General features: G+C 42.9%; 1 protein-coding gene across 2 annotated transcripts in view; it reads right to left on the bottom strand.

The window, feature by feature from the left end:
• Nucleotides 1-2,544: 2,544 nt before the first annotated feature.
• The window catches only part of NIPAL2 (NIPA like domain containing 2), a 54,867-nt gene continuing 39,309 nt past the window's right edge, over nucleotides 2,545-18,102 (bottom strand). Inside the window, exons 6-11 of one of the 2 annotated variants that reach the window (XM_087734929.1) lie at nucleotides 15,707-15,803; nucleotides 10,841-10,976; nucleotides 8,344-8,432; nucleotides 6,542-6,605; nucleotides 5,115-5,209; nucleotides 2,545-4,799 (exon numbers count right to left, since the gene is read on the bottom strand). In XM_087734929.1, coding sequence (XP_087591055.1) covers nucleotides 4,705-4,799; nucleotides 5,115-5,209; nucleotides 6,542-6,605; nucleotides 8,344-8,432; nucleotides 10,841-10,976; nucleotides 15,707-15,803 — 576 coding nt within the window. In that variant the 3' untranslated portion in view covers nucleotides 2,545-4,704. The remainder of the gene's footprint in view (nucleotides 4,800-5,114; nucleotides 5,210-6,541; nucleotides 6,606-8,343; nucleotides 8,433-10,840; nucleotides 10,977-15,706; nucleotides 15,804-18,102) is intronic. The other variant, XM_087734935.1, reaches the window with a different exon arrangement.

Here is an 18,102-nt window from a genome sequence, read left to right as displayed (position 1 = left end):
ACTGGCTCCTTCATCAATGGCCACAGGCCACTTTTCATGTTTAAGGTATTAGTGCCATGGGCTACAGTGATACATTCGCTTCATGTAAAACAGTCAGTGTTAGAACCACCTGTTTAATCATTCCTTTAGAGTAGCTCTACTTCGAAAACTGTCAACAAATGCCTTGTTGACACTGCTGACAAGGAGTCCAGGAGACCACTGTGTATTAGTGCTCCCCTGGAGTTATTCCTCTGTGTTCATGCAAAACTCTCCTGCCACCACGGTACATTTCTGATTCTGCTGCCGAACACCGTCCCCTCATTGTTGCCTTGTGAACTGACACAAATTCCCCTGGCACCAATGCCTGAGTCCATCAGCAGTCAAAATGCTCCTGAAGATTTATACTATTAAATGCACTTTCTCCCTCAAAGGCTTGGACAAATTTTAGGGGCCTAACTGAAAAAATGGAATTTAGATTAAATAAGAAACCTACTCGGCAGCCACCTAACTCTTTATTTAGGGTCCATCTGTTGTGCCTGGAAGTTCCTGAGGTGCCAATAATTCTGCTTCTGTGGATACCCAAAATTGCCCTTGCTTACTCTAGTGGGAATCACAAAGTAAAGGGAATGTAATCAAAGACTGTAGGTTTGTGCAACTTCCTTGTAGGGCAGTACCCTATAAACACTTCCCAGGTCAAGGGAAATGCCCTGGCAATACAGTATCTTCTTATCAGAGTAAGCCTGTGGCGTGTACCCACCACACAGTCTAATTTCCACACAGGGAGGACCTGGCAAGAGCTCTGCATGCAAGACAGTACATGCCAAAGAGGCAGTGATAGGATGCTCAAAGGGCCCAGACACCAGAGGCTGATTCTGGATGTTTCAAAAATACATTTATCTACAGCCTAATGGGCCAGATCAGCTGCATGTGCTCTGAACATATTTAACACATGACAAGAGGACAAGGATTCTTTCTAAATGGTCATGACTGCTTAATATGTAGTGATGTATTTGCCAGTGCTGCCTCCTTGTATAACTCAATGGTTACTTCAGCCAGGGTGCTTGGAAGGTACATCTACCTTTCTCCCAGCTTCAAAAGGTTAAAACATCTCCCATGTGCCAAGGGAATGTCTTATTTCCTCTCTGCTTCTCTAGGCAGAGAATAGTCACCCTTCACTCCCAAATCAGTTAAAAAAAAAAAAAAAGGCCAAACTAAGACTAGATACAAAAGATATGGAATTGCTATTTATTCGCTGATGTCCCTAATTCCCCTAATTCTATCCCAGAACCCAGAAACATTTCAAACACAGGATTTCTCAAACTCCTGCGAATCCAGAGTACTAAATGTTTCTCTATCTATCTTTTTCTCCTGAAGTGGCCTCAGGTTGTAACTCTTCCAGCTTGTCCCTCCAATAATAATTAAGGTAATTAGCCTCTCTCTCCTTTGGGCTAGTTGCTAACACAGTCCAGCTAATTTCTCCAAAAGAAATAAAGAAACAAATTGAAACAAGGGAAAGGCCAAGCCTCAGAGGACAGTAACAAAAGGGCAAACTGAAAGACAGCTCGGTCTAATCATATGCACCCCGCTGTTATCAGAGTCAACATTTTTCTCTGCAAATAACCAATGATCCTGCATAAAGTGGGTTGGAAGGAGATATAGCAAGGGGAGATCATTTTGAGTTCAGAAGACTTTTGGTCCCAGTCCATCCTTCCAGCATTGTTTATGCACCTTATAGCAAACAGTCAATGGAAAGAAAAAAAGTCAGTCCTTAGAACAAGTTGCATAGTCAGACACGTGTCTGGGCTTCTAGCTGACCTTAGGATGTTCCTTGTGCCTGAGGCCACCAAAAGCTGGGTGGTAGCGAGGAGCAGGCAATAAGCCTGCCAGGTGAACGCCAGGCCCCTACCATGGGCAGAAATACAAATCCAGTCCAAAATGAATTTATTTTTTGCCAGCTGAAACCATTTGGTAAATGCATCCTGTTATTTTATGGCAAAAATTAAACGGCCTCGCTCTACTCCAGAGCTCCCATTTCCAGGCCCATGGCCAGTTAATACTTCATCTCTTACCGCAGCATGACCAGCAGTGGAACAAGCACTAAACGAGTCCTGCTGGTTCTGGTCTGTCAAAAATCCCAAGCTGGAGCCTGGGGGACCACGTGAGCCACCGCCTGCCCACCACGCCTTCCCATGGTTTGATTTCCTCAGATCCCGTGGAGGATCTGTTCAAGAAAGTTCAGTCTGCAGGTGCAAGTTTTGCAGCTTATATCTGGCCCACAGTTTTGATGTCAGGAAAAACATTGCAAGAAAATAACTCATTATTAAAGAGAAGGGCTCCAGAGACTTTTTTGTATTCCAGTGAAAGGGCTTTTCTTTTAGCAGGCATTTGCCTGTGGTGTTTGCAACCTAAATATCACAAGCAGAATCTGAAAATGACATTGTTTAGAAACTGATTCTTGAAACAAATCATGTCCCTTTCTTGGCAGAGCAGTAATGAACTCTCATCACTGAGTTTTTCCGATCTTGTAATACATTAATTAGTTGGAACATGCTCGCATCTCAAAAATCATGTCAAATCACAAGTTTTAATTGCACATAATTCCCGCCAGTGTTTTGCTCCATAAATTAATTTCAATTACATTCAAGTTTACAGAAAACATTTTAACACATTTTTTTTTATAAACCCATAGGAAGAAAAGAAGTGTTGTTCAAGAAGAAACACAGTAGTTTAAAATAAATAATAACTTTTGCCACAGATTTTTACATTTGACTTCCTGCTTAAAAGAGAAAATCCTATACCTGGTAACCTTTATTATTTCCTCCAGCCCTCCTGAACCCTGGAAACAGATTTTGGAAAGATGCCCAAGGCCAATCATTTAAAAAAGAAACAAAACCAAATCCTTTCACCTGTTTGTTTCCCAGGTCACAGAATGAAAAACTGTAGGCCTCCTATTTCCATCTTTAGCACACACTCTCACTTGAGACTTAGAAAGTGGCTTAAATTTGACTTGCAAAAGAAAGAGGCATGCCCTTATTCCCTGGAGAAAGCATACAAAAGGAATGTGCTTTTTTTTATTTTAAGCTTTAGAAACTTGAACTCAAGCTGTAAGAGGGGAAAAGAAGGCCACAGCCAGGCAGCTGGTACAAGTAAGGTGCAGACACAGAGCCCTGTCCTGGGCCAGCTGGAGAAGATCCACATTGGAAAACAACTTTACAACCCCCTGCCCCACACCCTGGCTCCCGGGACATTGCTGCATAGGAAAAACTGCAGCTCTCTGTGCGCTTCGTAGGGTTTGAAATGAAACTGTCTTATGGATCTTCATCTATACCTATTTTAAAATGAAATAAACGATTATTTGGGAAAAAAAAAGACCTCATTTCCTCATATCCCACTGAAACAAACTACACACAGCCTATGGCCCCTATCCATTACTACACATTAATTCAAACCTAAAAGAAGTATCATCTTGTCCAAGACAAACAATTTTCAAGAGCATTTTCACTTGTTTCTGCAGGGGAGGCGTCTGACCCCCACTGTGCCAGCTGAGGCAGATCGGTGCTACCAGGCAGGGGTAAGTGGACCACGATGAATACCCAAAAGAAGCTTTCTTGCCGGGAGGCTGGGACTGAGGGACACTGAGACCTTTGACCACAGAGCCTGTATTGCCATGCTTCCCATCACTGCTGGCTCTTCAAATCAGTGTGGAGACACTACCATTTAATGCAGCAGAAAATATACTGTTACCATGACTCTCTGTCATCCTGTTTTTTACAGCCTTTCCTCATCCAGGATTGCCAGTGGTTTAGGAAGGAGGCAGGAGTTGCCCTGCTTTTCTTTTTTAGGAGTATTTTCCCAAGACACATCAAGGGAGGGAGCCTGGCTACCCCATTCCCTCTGGAGAACTTTGCACTTTCTTCACTAAAACCTTGTTTTCCTGAAAACAGAAGCTAAACCTCAGGCTAGACTATATTAACAGATAGTATAGCCCAGCCCAGTCCAGCCCAGTGCACCAGACTCTCCTGGGAAGATGTAAAATGTGAAGTGTGGTTCCCTAGCTCTGCCTTGGCTGGACACCACAAATGTGTGCATGTGCGCACGTGCCTATGTTTATGACAAATGCTCTCTTCCTTTCCCCTCCTCACACAAGTGTTTATTTCCTTGGAAGATAAGAGAATTAATCTGATGGCAGAAGATAATCAGGATTTTCCCTCTACACATAATATAAAATACTTCGTGAGTACATATTTGGATATACTGTATATATGTCCACAGTTTTGACTCCTGAACAGGAAGGATCAGATTTTTAAAAGTATTATACATATAGCAGAATACTTTGAAGACCCTTATGAAAATTCTTCTCATTTGCCACCTTTGTCTTTAAGCATCTACATCTGGGGGGTTTCAAAGGGGAATTTTTATAATGCTGTTTTGTGCCTATTTGCATTTCAAGGCAATTAAGACTCCAAAAAATATCCCCAAGAGGTATTGATACTAGGAGAATGTTTGGTTTCATTAATGGTTATTTAGTTTTTCTTAAGGCTTCCTTTATCTTCAGAACACATTTGGGACAGCCATGGGATCAATTAAGTAGGATTAACTAATACTATGACTCATCAACATACAGGATTTCAACATGTGCTTGAATACGTCCAACAAAAAGGTGCTGCCGATCCTTGTTCCAGTGGCGTTCCTCCTGTTAATTGGCATGTAAGGTGCTTTCTTCTTTCAGCTTTGACTTTTCACCGAGTCATCTTCATTATTCAAAGTGCCATAGCATGAACTGTGAGAATCTGGTTGTATTTTGCCTGTCAATTTTTGTCCTAAGGAAATGGGGTGAGAGAAGGGAAAAACAACAACTCTGTGAAGAATTATAATAAAACAAATCCCCCACCAATCCATCATTTCAACATTCTTTGCTCCAGTAATCATTGTTTTCATTTGACTGGTTGTAACAATAGCTTGGAAAAACTCTGAAAAATTCTTTGAAAAATCTGTTGGGAACAGGAATAGAAAATAAGGGAACAGTATATTTATTAAATATGACTAGAGCACATTTGTGACTCAGCTCTCCTAGGTCATCTCATTATCTGATATCTCATTTTTAAACAGAGAGACAGAAAAAAAGCCTGACTTACCGGGAATATGTCCATAGTCAATAAAAAGAATTTGTAAATGTTCCTCTTTTTTATTTCTTGCAATTACAAATACACCAAGGAAAGATAGGAGACACCTGCAAAATAATAGTGGCGTAGTATCATTAGAAACAGTTCACTGCATCTGAGATGAGAATTTCTTTCCACGTTTCTTTTTGAAGGACTCCCAAACTCAAGCTGCTCAGTTTATAAAGAAACTTTTCTTCCTGGCAGCTCTATAAATTTATCCTGGGCTCCCTTTCAGTCTAGTTTTTGCCTCCAGAAGCTTTATTATCAGTTCCAAAAGCTCTGCAGGCAAAATTACACTTTCAGCAATATATACCTAATCAAATGCCTGTGAGTGTGAGACCACAACATTTGAATCCCTGAGCGAATCTTCACAGAGCATCTAAGCTAGCATTCTAGCATTTGCAATTTCATTAACAATTCAGTCTAGCTGCAGACAATCAACATCTCTGTTGTTTTTCTCGTTTGACTTTGTGTCTCAGGGGCAAGCAGTAAGCCAGGAGCAATGAGAAACTGCTATGCTTGGATAAATCTTCTATCCGCTCTGTGTTGGACACAAAACCACTAATTCCTGCCTGCCAAATACATGGGTTGAATTTGCTCATCTCCATTTTCTGTCACTTTTCCTGCAGTCAAACAAGATAGCGGTTGTGTGCACCTCCGTGCCGACTGTAGAGCATGAAGATGTCTGTAGCTATCAGCCCCATTTATTTGACAGCACTGTGGCAAGACACCTCCAGCAGTTCTGGGAGGTGCTTTTAACCATCTCACACCCATTATCAAGTAACTGTCACCTGTCCCCAGAGTTGTTACGGTGCTGGTAGCCAGCAGAAGGTTTCTGCTCTCACAACACCTAGGCCCTTCTTCAAATGTTTGTTGTTAACAGCTTCTTAGCATGCTCTGAACTTTTCCACAGGCATGCTGTGTCTTTCTCAGCACAGGAGGATGAGGGAGAGATATTATAGTCCTGCCTTGTAGGCAAGCAACTCATGTAATTGCCCATGCCTAATGGCAGCAAAGACCAGCCCGACATGCCAGTGGAAGGTAACATGGGAGATTTCTCGCAGTTGTTAAAGCACCCCCTATAACATGATCTTGGTGGAGAGCAGTGATTTCTTCTTCCTGCTGGAGGAACACATGCTGCTGGTTTTTCATTCCATCATGAGATTAGTAGTTCATAAGTGTCTCACATTTTTACATATTTGGATTCAAAACCAGGCCTCCAAACTCCCAAAGCACAGACATCAATCTTTCCTTTAATGTTTTTTTATCCTACTATAATGGCTATTCCATAATACTTTAATAACAAGACGGGTTTCTTCTTACTGAGAAAAGAAGGGATTCCGCAAGGCAATGCTGTTTCAGTACAAACGTTAGTGCAGATTTTAGGCCGATACACTTACCCGAACAGAAACATGAACACGTTCAGCAAAGCTGCACTTTGGAATTCCCGATAAAATACGACCCCTGGAATGTGACAGAAACAAGAATTGCAGATCTTGACTGGCTTCCAAGTGATATGAATTACAGCTGGGAGGGTCAGGAGCAGTGTCATGCTCAAACGGAGCAAAAAAATCCCAAATAAGGTATTAATACACATTGTGATGGGTTCACTTTATGTGCCCATATTCCATTTTCTAGGCTTTCTCAAGATACTGCATGGGACTGGAGAAGATTTAGTCTATCAATCAGGTTGGAGCATGTGCTATGTTAGTAACTGCACAAATGCAGGTATTTTTTGCACTGTCAGCAACAGTTTTGATGCAGGTCAAACTCAAGGTCTTATTCACAAGCAGAGTCATACCAATATAACTAACAGGTTCTTCATGGATTTAGTTAAGCCACTCCAACAGACCTTGTGGACATCTTAACTCCAATTGGGAACAGGTTTTTGATAACTAGCTGTGTCCCTGATGTTTACACCAAGTTAAGGGCTCCAGCAGCCAAGTTTGCCAAATCTTTCTGGCTGAAGGGATCACTAGCTCTTTCTGGTCACCCCTCTTCCAGGAATTAGTACCTCTGCAGTGGAGGTGACAGAACCAGATGTGTATCTGGATCTCAGCTGCCCCAATTCACAGCCAAGTATATTAGCTTTAAACCACTGATGAGCATAGTTTTGCTTAGAAACACCAGAGTGTGAACCAGCGCAGCTGAAGTGTGACTGTATCTTCAAAGGCCATAACTTGGGATGGGGGAATCATGAGATGAGGTATCTTCTACGAGCACCCCAGCAAGATTCATCAGAGGTTGTTCTTCTAAGCCCTACACTGGTTTAACTAACGTGGTGCAAATGCATGTGTATCCAGTCTCAAAGCTATTAAGCCATTCCTGAATAGGTACTTGATCTTTTAAGGAGGCACAAGGCCAAATTCCCCATATGGTCACAAGAACGCAACCCCCTTTTGGCACAAGTCTCCCCTCAGTCACAAAGTGTAGGTCTCTTCTAACACAGGTGCTGAGGCAATCTGTGCATGAAGCTAACTCCCCTTCTCATTAATGGCAGCTCTGCATGAGAAACTCCTGAACAGCAATGACAGGAAAGCCCCCAGTGTGTGTTAAAATGAGTCATAAATGTTCTAACAACATGATCATTTTGGCTCATTGCTGATACAGCATCTTAGTCGTCCTCCCTGCTCATGTTCTTACACTGCGCACCATTTCCAAGATTTGCAGTCCCTCTTTAACAACGCTGAGTTCAAAGTTCTCACCCAGAATAAAATGTTAAATGCTTAAAAGGTCTTTGGAGTCATTTTATTTCCTTCACTTAACCTAGAATTCCACCTTCTGAAATGGAATATACACTAACTACTCTGAAACACAGCTGGTTGTCATTTGAGTAGTTTGCCAGGCTGTTAAAATTACTCTACCAGTTAGGATATGGAGAAGCTGGTGTGCACATGGTAAATGCATTTACTGGATGTCAAGATGCGGCTGGGATAAATGCAGGTACTTCTAGTAAGCCAGCAAGGCACAGTAAACTGTACATATCAGTTCTAGAAATGCTAGAATTTGATTATTTTTATTTTGCTTTGTAAGTTGTGAACTTACTCATTTTTCAGAACTTAAACACCTGTCACTTAGGAAAAACTTCTTTTTGTGAAGACAAACATGACTGACTGGTTTGTGTTCCTGTTCACCGGCAGCGATTCTTGAAAACCTGATGTTTAGAAAATCATTCTGTAGAGGCAGAAGGCCAGAAACAAACCTGAAATGATGGCACTGGTGGTGAAGAACACAAAATTAATGGGCACAACTGCTGTCACTTTGTACAGATGCGTTGCTTGATTCAAGAACCTGGAAGACAAGCGTTATTGCACCTCATGCCTACACGAGGTTCATTGCACTTTAAGTCAGGTTAAGCCACTTTATGTCAGTTTAACAATAAGCATGACCATTTCTTACCACAACAGCAAGTAGCCCGGGACAGATGCATATGTGTATTGAATTTACCTTCTAGTTTTGGCTCTGCAGAGTACAAACAAATAGACGAAAGCAAGAAGGCTGGTATGGATTCTCCTGGCCATAGGCTGTCATTAGAGAGTCCTCTGAAGCAGCATTGGAAAATTTTTGTCTGCCACAGATAAGGGAGAAATGCTAGGGTATTACTGCCTATGGTCTGCATCACTTCTTGGAAGCAGTGCTCCCTGTGAGCAGCCAGGGACAAGTTGCTCTAATTTAAACAGGTTGTATAAGGGTATATTTCCAGCACAGACATGAACACGCAAGTCCTCATAGGAACTGTTTTACTTTGCTGAAGTCCACATTGCTGCTACTGCTCAATCCAATTTGGCTAAAACACATATTTGTATGTTTATCCACGCAATCGTACCCCAGACACTCTGTCCTGCTGGGAAAGTCCAGGAAGGTGGCTCCAAGCCTGTGCTCCTTGAGTTGGAAACTCTCTGCTGTGCTCCTCAGAAGGGCAACACAAACCCTCACCAGAATCATGAGCAAGAGTGTGCAGGACAACAGGAGCGTACACTGCAGACAAACCTGCAGGACCGAGACATTGGCCATGGAGCAGCCTGCACAGTCTGCATCAGCGGATGAAGAAGGCAAAGCAATTAACCCACTTGTACGGAGACCAGAGCTGTCAACATTTACCCATAGGGTGATGAATCATGAGTGTGAACTCTCAGATGCACCGACAGATACTTTGTTATGTGAATGGTGCATTTCAGACCAAAAGAGAAAAATCAGGAGGCTGCAGAGTGTATTCAAAACCTATAAAAAGAACCATACTTAAATGTTTCACTGGTACAATATATGTGCACAGTAAAAATCCAAGCTTGGATCTGTTTTAGCCATTAAAGTAATTGCATGGTTATTTTAGCAACTGTTGAACAGTCTCCATGGTGCTTTAAAAATAAAGAAATCCTACATATCCACAGGATAGTCAGGATTTTGAAGTCATTGAAAACACCTCATTATTTTCTCCCATTTGCAACAAACTTGGTCACAGGGACTAAAACAGTGATACCAAAGCCCAGCATTGAATCCAGGAGGATGTTGCAGCACAGGCTGTTCTGAGCTAACACATGACAGTCAAATAAAATAAGAGAGGAAACAAATAAAATGAAAAATGTAGAATGACAGCACTGTCTCTGTTAGAAAATGTGTCCAACAGAGAAGAAAGAGACACTGAACCCAGGGAACAAAATGGGCACATTTCACTTCTGTTTGACCCAGCAAATGAAAGAAAGAAAAAACTGGCAAGAAGAAGAGGTTAATTCAGCAACTTCCTATTTACCAAGCTTTTATTTCCTATTTTAAATGCCCTGAGATGTTCTCCCAGCAAAGACAAGCTGGATGTAAATCACTGTATAATCTGTTACAGGGGAGTTCCTGAGTCAACCATGGAGAGTCACTGCATAATAACACATGGACTTTCTGAGTCCACATGGGAATGGTATGTTCTGCCACGAGAAAGCTGGGTTGGCTCTTCTACCGGAAAATAATCATGCAAGTAAACACTCAGACTCGCACTGGAGCAGTCTAGATGAGATTACTGAATGATGCTATCAGCACCTGAAGCAGAGGGACCGGCATAAAGGGAATGGACTCTCTGTTCAGCTGCAAGCCATATTTTACCACGCTGCCACCCCCAGCAATCTGCGAAGGCAGCATAAAACAATCACTTAGCAGGCCAGAGGCCAGCAGGGAAAACTCTGATGTCCCCTGCACACGAAAAGTTAACTGTTTCCTAAAAAGGTACAGATATACAGGGTAGCAAAGTGCAACATGCAGATTTAATAGAGGCAGGGAGAAAGCTGGGGTAAACTCTCTTCTTTGGTCTGATGAGTGACATAAGCTAGGGAAAAGAGATGCATAATGAGGGTAAACGTGGCCATTTGATTATTCAGCAGTGAAGGTTGCTAAAAGTAACAAAAAAAAATTACATAAATATAAATTTTATTTCATGAGTTCAAAACCTGTGCCAAAACTAGAACTAAATTTGGGAGGACCTTGTATAAGGTGATAATGAGATGAGGTAGCATCTGTGTAATTAATCAATGATAAACTGAGACATAAAGCCTAAATAAAAGATATAATCAGCTGTACGCAATTCATGAATCTGTGAAGGCGCTACCAGGAATTTGTTGCCTTTAAGTGCAACTTGGATCTGGAGTCAATATCAGTACTGAACAAAGCGGACAGATAAATGGGTACAAAAGTTAGGAGATAAGTAGAAACTCACTTACTTGACTTGGAAAGCACAAGAAGTTGCCATTAAAACAATCATGATATAGAAAACAGGATAAGTTAGCTGCATTTTCCCCTTCGCAGAGAGTGTTATCATGCTGGCCACAGCCTTTACAGCAATGACAGTCAGCGATGCTGAAAGGGAAAGGGAGAGATTAGCAGGGCAGGATTCACAGCAGGGACCTCAGAGCATCAGTGAGGGAGGACAAGGTGCCAGGTCAGAGCCACAGAGCTCATCACCTGAGACACTGAGGTAGGATTTGGGCACCTAAAGCCAAGCGTGTCATTTTATAAACACTTGCTAGGGTACTGCCTCAACTCCGAGTGGCCTTAACTCCATGTGTGCTCTGTGTTTTGTTTGGAAGTTCTTGTAGCACTGAGGTCTGCAACCCTGCATCTACCCAAAGTTTCCCCATTCAATAGGGTAGCTAAGGTTAGAGTCAGATAAAATCTTGCAAGGTAGGACTCTGTGTGCATCTGTGAGAGAGGCTGAGCACAGGTAGAGGAAAGAACTGGATCCATTTCCCACTGCTGGGCACATGTCCTAAACACTGGAGTACCAGTCAGAGGCAGTACAACAGCCTCCACATCTTCCAGACATGCTTTATTTAGCTCCAGCTGCTAATTTGGAGCCTATGGTGCATTATTCAGGTCTGAGAGATCTGAGGGGTCTCGTTATCTGTTCAAAGCATCTGGGACACGTCCTAATAGCAGCCTACATGTGACACCAGCAGCCTAAAATAACTCCTCACCTTCAGGATTTCTCTGCTGAGACAGGAGCTGGCCAAAGCTGGCCAAAGCTGACTTTTGGGGTCGTATCATGAAGCACCTAACTCTCCCCGGTGGTTATGTACAGAGAGCAGACAACTAACACAGGGGTCTGTGTTTCGTTTCAGGGCCCAGGCTCTTAAGACCATTACTGGATTTAGCCCACCAAATAGGACACTTCAGTAGTGTGTTTTCAATCCCTTTAGTCACTGTCATTGCATCACCACAAACAAATCTCAGACAGCAGGCAATGGTTTTAATACATGTTGCCAGTTCAGAGAAGTCTTGCAATATACATCTTTTAGAAAAGGGGCTGTCAGTTCAGCTAAGAGTTACTTTAGATTTCCTTTTGGAGTGCGCTCTTGGTTTGTTGAAGCTAACCCAAGTAGGCTGTGATTACTGCAAATAAAATATAACAAATTCAAAAGAAACTAAAAATTATAAGAAGAGTCAGGGTGCAGAGATGACCTTTGAATAAAGGTAACTGATGGTCAGGAACACCGTCCCCCAGCTGGGATCTAGTTCCACCCTCTTCCAGAGCTGAGGAGTGTTGGATTTCAGTGGTCTGATTCATCCTCCTGTAACTGCAAAATTCAGATTGGCAAGGAGAGCTGCACTGTGCAAAAAGTTCAGGCCAAGGGCTGGGAGAAAAGGTGGGGCAAAAAGAACAAATTCAGGTCTGTGGTTTTGATTGCAAGCATTTTTCTTATAGCAAGTCCAAAAGTTCAGGGAGAGTTTAAGAGTTGCATACATCTTGTGATGTTCCTGTCATCATGAAATTCACTTTTTTCATGACAAGCTTTCCACCTAGTACTTCACTCCTTGCTCTGTAATGGAAATAGGCAGAGCAGTTCAACAAACACAGCAATAAAAGTGAGCAGAGGAGGTCAGATCCTGGCCTGCAGTGGTGCTGATGGTGTGATAAAAACCCAAAAAATACACTCAAGCCCCAACAAGCAGCCTACGTAAAAACTGAGATTTGCACTCTAACATGGGGGAGTTATGATTTTAAAAGAACACTTACAAGTAAAAGTTAGTAGTTTGAATTGTCCGACTAAGGGTAAAGATTGCTGAAAAATTGTTTCTGATGAAAGGGCAGTTTCCATCCCTTTTAATTTTAACAAACAGAAAAGAAAGCATCAGGGTGGGTTGTTTTTTTTTTCATTTGAGTTTGAATTTTTTTTGAAAAGTGGAATGATCTTGTTAGTTATAGTAGCCCTGGAATAAGTTTCAAAACCTTGGAAATCATTTTCCTGTCTCTGATAGAATGACCCCCCCCAAGGCTAGTGTGACAAATGATGTCACTTTCCAGCTGTTAGGGCAGGAAGCTCAGAAATCCCACTTTAATCTGAAATATTTCTCCCAAAACTTACGATAACTCCCAGTATATACATGAGGTAAGATAATTCTCACCAAATGAACTTGCAGAGTTCTACTAAGCAAAATGTTTGCAGATTTTCTGATCACCTCTGTATTTTCTTCACAATTAAAGTAGCTCTCATATCCAATGAAGCTCAAAAGCTGCCTTCTTTTAAAAGAAACCTTTCTACATTTCATTTGCATCTGTACAAACCCTCCACCAGGAATGCATCTGTGCAGATATGAGAAAAGGCAGAAATCCCCTTCCATGAGCTGCCATTGACAATTTTCTGTACAGAGACCCCAAGCCTCGTCCACCCCTCCCGCAGCCAGGGCCCTCCGAGAGCAGTGCGTGTGTCAGACAGCTGGGAGCAAAGCTCCCAAAGGCCATCACTTTGCTCAGCAGAAAGGTTCGAGAGCAGGCAGAAGACTCTAAGTGTAGCTTCGTGGGGACTGCCAGGCACCAGGACGGCTGCAGGAACAGCCAGCCACAGTTCCGGGTTTCCTGCTCGAGGGAAATGTCAGTATTTCAAAAGTTCCCATGAACCAGGACTTGTTTGTTTGTTTCTTCTTTAATAGAGCAGAAAAAATGACACATTTTTCCTGAAGCTTCATATGTTCATGAAAACCTCAGCAGCCACCAGCTGAAATTGTTATTTTTGGTTGATTGCAGCCTGACAGCCAAACTGCAGTTAGTGCCTGCTGGGGCACAGGCCTGTAGCCCTGCTGCTGTTCAGCAGCTCCACATGTCCCTTTGGCACCGGTGGCATCAGGGCTGGCAGGCTCCACGACAAAATAAACATGCAGGGCTATGCAGCCCAATGGCCCAGGTCTCCCAGAGCCATGTGTTGACCTTACTTGGGGCAGCCATCATAGTGGGCCTGCCCAGAACTGCAGCAGTCAAGTGTAGAAGCCGATCTGGGGATCTTCAGGCTTCCAGCTATGCGACAAGGAGGCTGGGCCCGCTCGTAGCTCCTCATGGCACGGTTAGAAGCTGCAGAGCAGCTCAAGTAAGCTCTGCCAAAGCTCCCAGGCTCCATGCTAGGAGCTAAGGGATGGCTGGACTCACACTTCACTCCTCCAAACCAAGAGCAGTCGAACAGTTAGACCTAAGGCTTTTGGGGCTCTTCCACCTCTGCCTCATGCAGGGAGCATGGAAATCCTTCAAGGGTTCTGCAGAGCTACACATCCTGATGTTCCTAGTGCTGGGAAACTTAAATGGGAAGACTGTCCCAAAAACGTTGACCTGAAAGTCTGAGATTTTCAGCTGGGTAAGAAACCAGTCAGGGTTCTGAAGGAAGGCAGTTAATAAATCTGTGAGGGTTTTTCACATTCAGTTAAATCCAAATTGTATAACTGGCTAACTTTAGTGAAATTCTGTTTTTTCAAAACACTCATGACCAGCTCCATTAGAAATGTGCTTTATAAGCCTTTGCAGACTGATACATGGACCCGCTGAACTCAGTGAAAATATAACCATTGACTTCAGTGGCACAGTTCAAGCACCTTTCACTTCAACCAAAGAAATGTGGTGTCTCATCAGGGTTTCATGGACAAGTGACAAGATAAGGATGGGAGAAGACACGGGGTGGTGACAAATTCTTAATATATGCCTGCAAGCAGTGGAGCTTCAGAGATAGCCTCCTGACATTTTTTGAAACCGATTCAAGTTTAACCTTATCGAAAGCTGCCTGATAAAATGATCTCCCTTGTTTCCCTGGGTATTGATTGTGGCAATGTTAATCAGAAGGCAAACTTCAGTGGCCCACTGAGTTCTTGCTATGCTTCTGGGAAGTGGTAAAGTATGAAATGTTGCATATGCAAACAGGCATAGATAATTCAAAGAAAAGTTCCCGTACAGTCACAGCATATCACTGCATTTGCTTACAGAGTGCTTACAAAGTCTTAAGCTGCTCTGATTTTTGCAGCTAGCCTGCTGTCCTGGTTTCAGCTGGGACAGAGTTCATTTTCTTCTTAGCAGCTGGTATAGTGCTGTGTTTTGGGTTTAGGATGCGAATAATGTTGAAACAGTGATGTTTTGGTTCTTGCTAAGTGGTGTTAAGGAAGAAGAAGGAAGGGGACGTTCATCGTGATGGCATTTGTCTTCCCAAGTAACCATTACGCGTGATGGAGCCCTGCTTTCCTGGGGATGGCTGAACACCTGCCTGCCCATGGGAAGCAGTGAATGAATTCCTTGCTTTGCTTTGCTTGCGTGCGCGGCTTTTGCTTTACCTATTTAACTGTTCTATTTTATTTTACTTCAATTATTAAACTGTTCTTATCTCAACCCACGAGTTTTCTCCCTTTTACCCTTCTGATTCTCTTCCCCATCCCACCGGGGGGGAGTGAGCGAGCGTCTGCGTGGTGCTTAGCTGCTGGCTGGGGTTAAACCACGACACCTGCTCTCCAGAACAAAGTTGCAAACAGTTCCCTTTCCCGGGATCTAAAGCTAAAGTGTTATTTAAAAAAAAGCTTCATAATACCATTGCACTCAGCATATTAATTTCAGGAAATCTGTAAAAAAGAACTAGTCCCAGCAATAAGCATAGAAACTATGTTTCATAATCAGCTTTCCTCTTCAAAAAGAGACCACAGTAATAATCACGTGAAATGTTTCAATGACTCTCCTTCAGCACACTGCTTTGAAATGTCCCTAATCTAAACTAGCTGGGGAGACTGAGTGACAGGGAATTATCAAGTAACAGACAGGAACATTAAAGTGAATAATATGTTCTTACCCAGTAGTGCTACCATCATTAACAAAACCACGATGTGCTTCACAGCCTTCCTTTTGTAAAAATAGAGGAGAAGGCAGAATATTATAATTTCTAAGATCTGAAAATAAAAGGAGAGATAGTTAGAGCTGTGAAACTATGTAATAAGTGCTCCATTCAAAGTCTTTGAGATGTCACATTCATTTTCTCTGCTCTAACAGTTCAAAGGCGAATTACTTTATTAAGCATCTTCTGCTAAAAACTAACCTTATTGCCAGTTGACTGAGCTACCAAATAATTGTTGTCATTTATCTTTCCTATTATAGCAAAAGTTAAACTTTGAGCATTTCCTATTTCTTTAGTTTTTGTTTTTGCACTTCTAACTATATTTTGTCACTGGTAGCATTGAGAAGATTTTTTTAATGTGACAGCAAAGATACCCATGTTTATTGGTAATAATTCTTACAGAAACTCTGTTTATGATTCCTATGGAGTAAAGCACTTACCTGGAGGAACAGCAATCTCTCCTAGCTATGGTATTCCTAGTGTCACTCTTTTTGACATGGAAGCTTATTTTTGCTACCCTCTTTGCCCTTCTCCCCAGTCCTACTAAAAAAAATCCCCCCGAACACTGTCTTTTTGTTCAAACTTTCTGCCATACACCGTAAGGAGGAAAACATTTATTTCATGTGGTGGTTCTCAAATCACAGGTAGCTGTCAGGAGCTTACCTTGAAAACCTCAATGACACAGTAGCAGACCACACTGCAGGACATCTGCAGCTGCTGAAGCCGCTTTACCTACACTGTGGTGGTCCAGACTTGCTCCTTCAATAACACCTGACAGCTAAATGACAGACAGTTAAATTTACTGACTTGTTGTTAATGTGTCTCTTTGCAGATTCCCTTAGTAACTCTTCCCTTTTGCCGTCTCAAAAGCATGGGTATTCTCCCTCCTACTCACATTGCCCAAATACTCCTCCATGCCTAAAGAAAACAGCAAGAGCCAAAAAGCTTTTGTGAAGCCCAGAAGACTCATGAAAACAGGGATGCTGGACCTCTGCACTGAGAGGTGCTCAGAAGCTTGCTAGCCTTAGAGACTGCATGGAGAAAGAGAAGTTCGTTTGTACATGTTGGAAAGTAATCAAATGGGGGAAATAAGACAGAGAATGAGGTTGTCATCATTAATGAATCTGGTCATTGTCATTTTTTACCAACAAAAAAGGTCATAGAAAAACCTCATGTCTATCATCTCCTTGCTTTCATCACCAACATACTAATTTATGTTTTATTATGCCACTCCACTCTTAAACCAGCAGTCGCCATAAGGCAGCACTAGACTCGAAAAGACCTGGGTGTTGCGCTGATGAAATTTCCAAAGAAGAGACTGAAGAGTTACTAGTGGCGGTTATATAATGTGACATAGCTGATCTCTCATGTTGGACAGTGACTGCAGCAGGAAAGCCGTCAACAGGCTGGATCGATGGGCCGGGGCCAACTGCATGAGATTCAATAAGGCTCAGTGCCGGGTCCTGCACTTCGGTCACAACAACCCCATGCAACGCTACAGGCTGGGGGAGGAGTGGCTGGAGAGCTTCGTGGCAGACAAGGACCTAGGGGGTGTTGGTTGACAGCCACCTTAACAGGGGCCAGCAGTGTGCCCAGGTGGCCAAGAGGGCCAATGGCATCCTGGCCTGTATCAGGAATAGTGTGGCCAGCAGGACCACGGAGGTGATAGTGCCCCTGTACTCGGCACTGGTGAGGCCGCACCTCGAGTACTGTGTTCAGTTTTGGGCCCCTCACTACAAGAAGGACATGGAGGTGCTGGAGTGTGTCCAGAGGAGGGCAACGAAGCTGTGGAAGGGTCTGGAGCACAAGTCTTATGAGGAGCGGCTGAGGGAACTGGGGTTGTTTAGCCTAGAGAAGAGGAGGCTGAGGGGAGACCTGATTGCTCTCTACAACTACTTGAAAGGAGGCTGTAGTGAGGTGGGGGTCAGTCTCTTCTCCCTAGTAACGAGTGACAGAACGAGAGGAAACGGCCTCAAGCTGCGCCAGGGGAGGTTTAGGTTAGACATTAGGAAAAACTTCTTCACTGAGAGGGTGGTCAAGCATTGGAACAGGCTGCCCAGGGAGGTGGTTGAGTCTCCATCCCTGGAGGTATTTAAAGAACGGATAGATACGGTGCTTGAAGACACGATATAGATGGACTTGGCAGTGCTACGTTAATGGTTGGACTCGATGATCTTAAGGGTCTTTTCCAACCTTGACGATTCTATGATTCTATAATTCTATCAGCTACATTCAGCTACTAAAATTCTCTACCACATTCACACTTCCCCCAGTTTAGTAGTGTTCAAAAATATGAACAGAACATAATTATGCTTTAATTCATTTTTTATTTACCTTCACACTGATCCCTTACT

This window comes from Nipponia nippon, unplaced genomic scaffold, assembly GCF_047370975.1.
Source record: "Nipponia nippon isolate SJK-2023a ecotype South Korea unplaced genomic scaffold, ASM4737097v1 scaffold_1, whole genome shotgun sequence".
Classification (NCBI taxonomy): domain Eukaryota; kingdom Metazoa; phylum Chordata; class Aves; order Pelecaniformes; family Threskiornithidae; genus Nipponia; species Nipponia nippon.
This window is presented reverse-complemented; position numbering and strand designations above follow the sequence as displayed.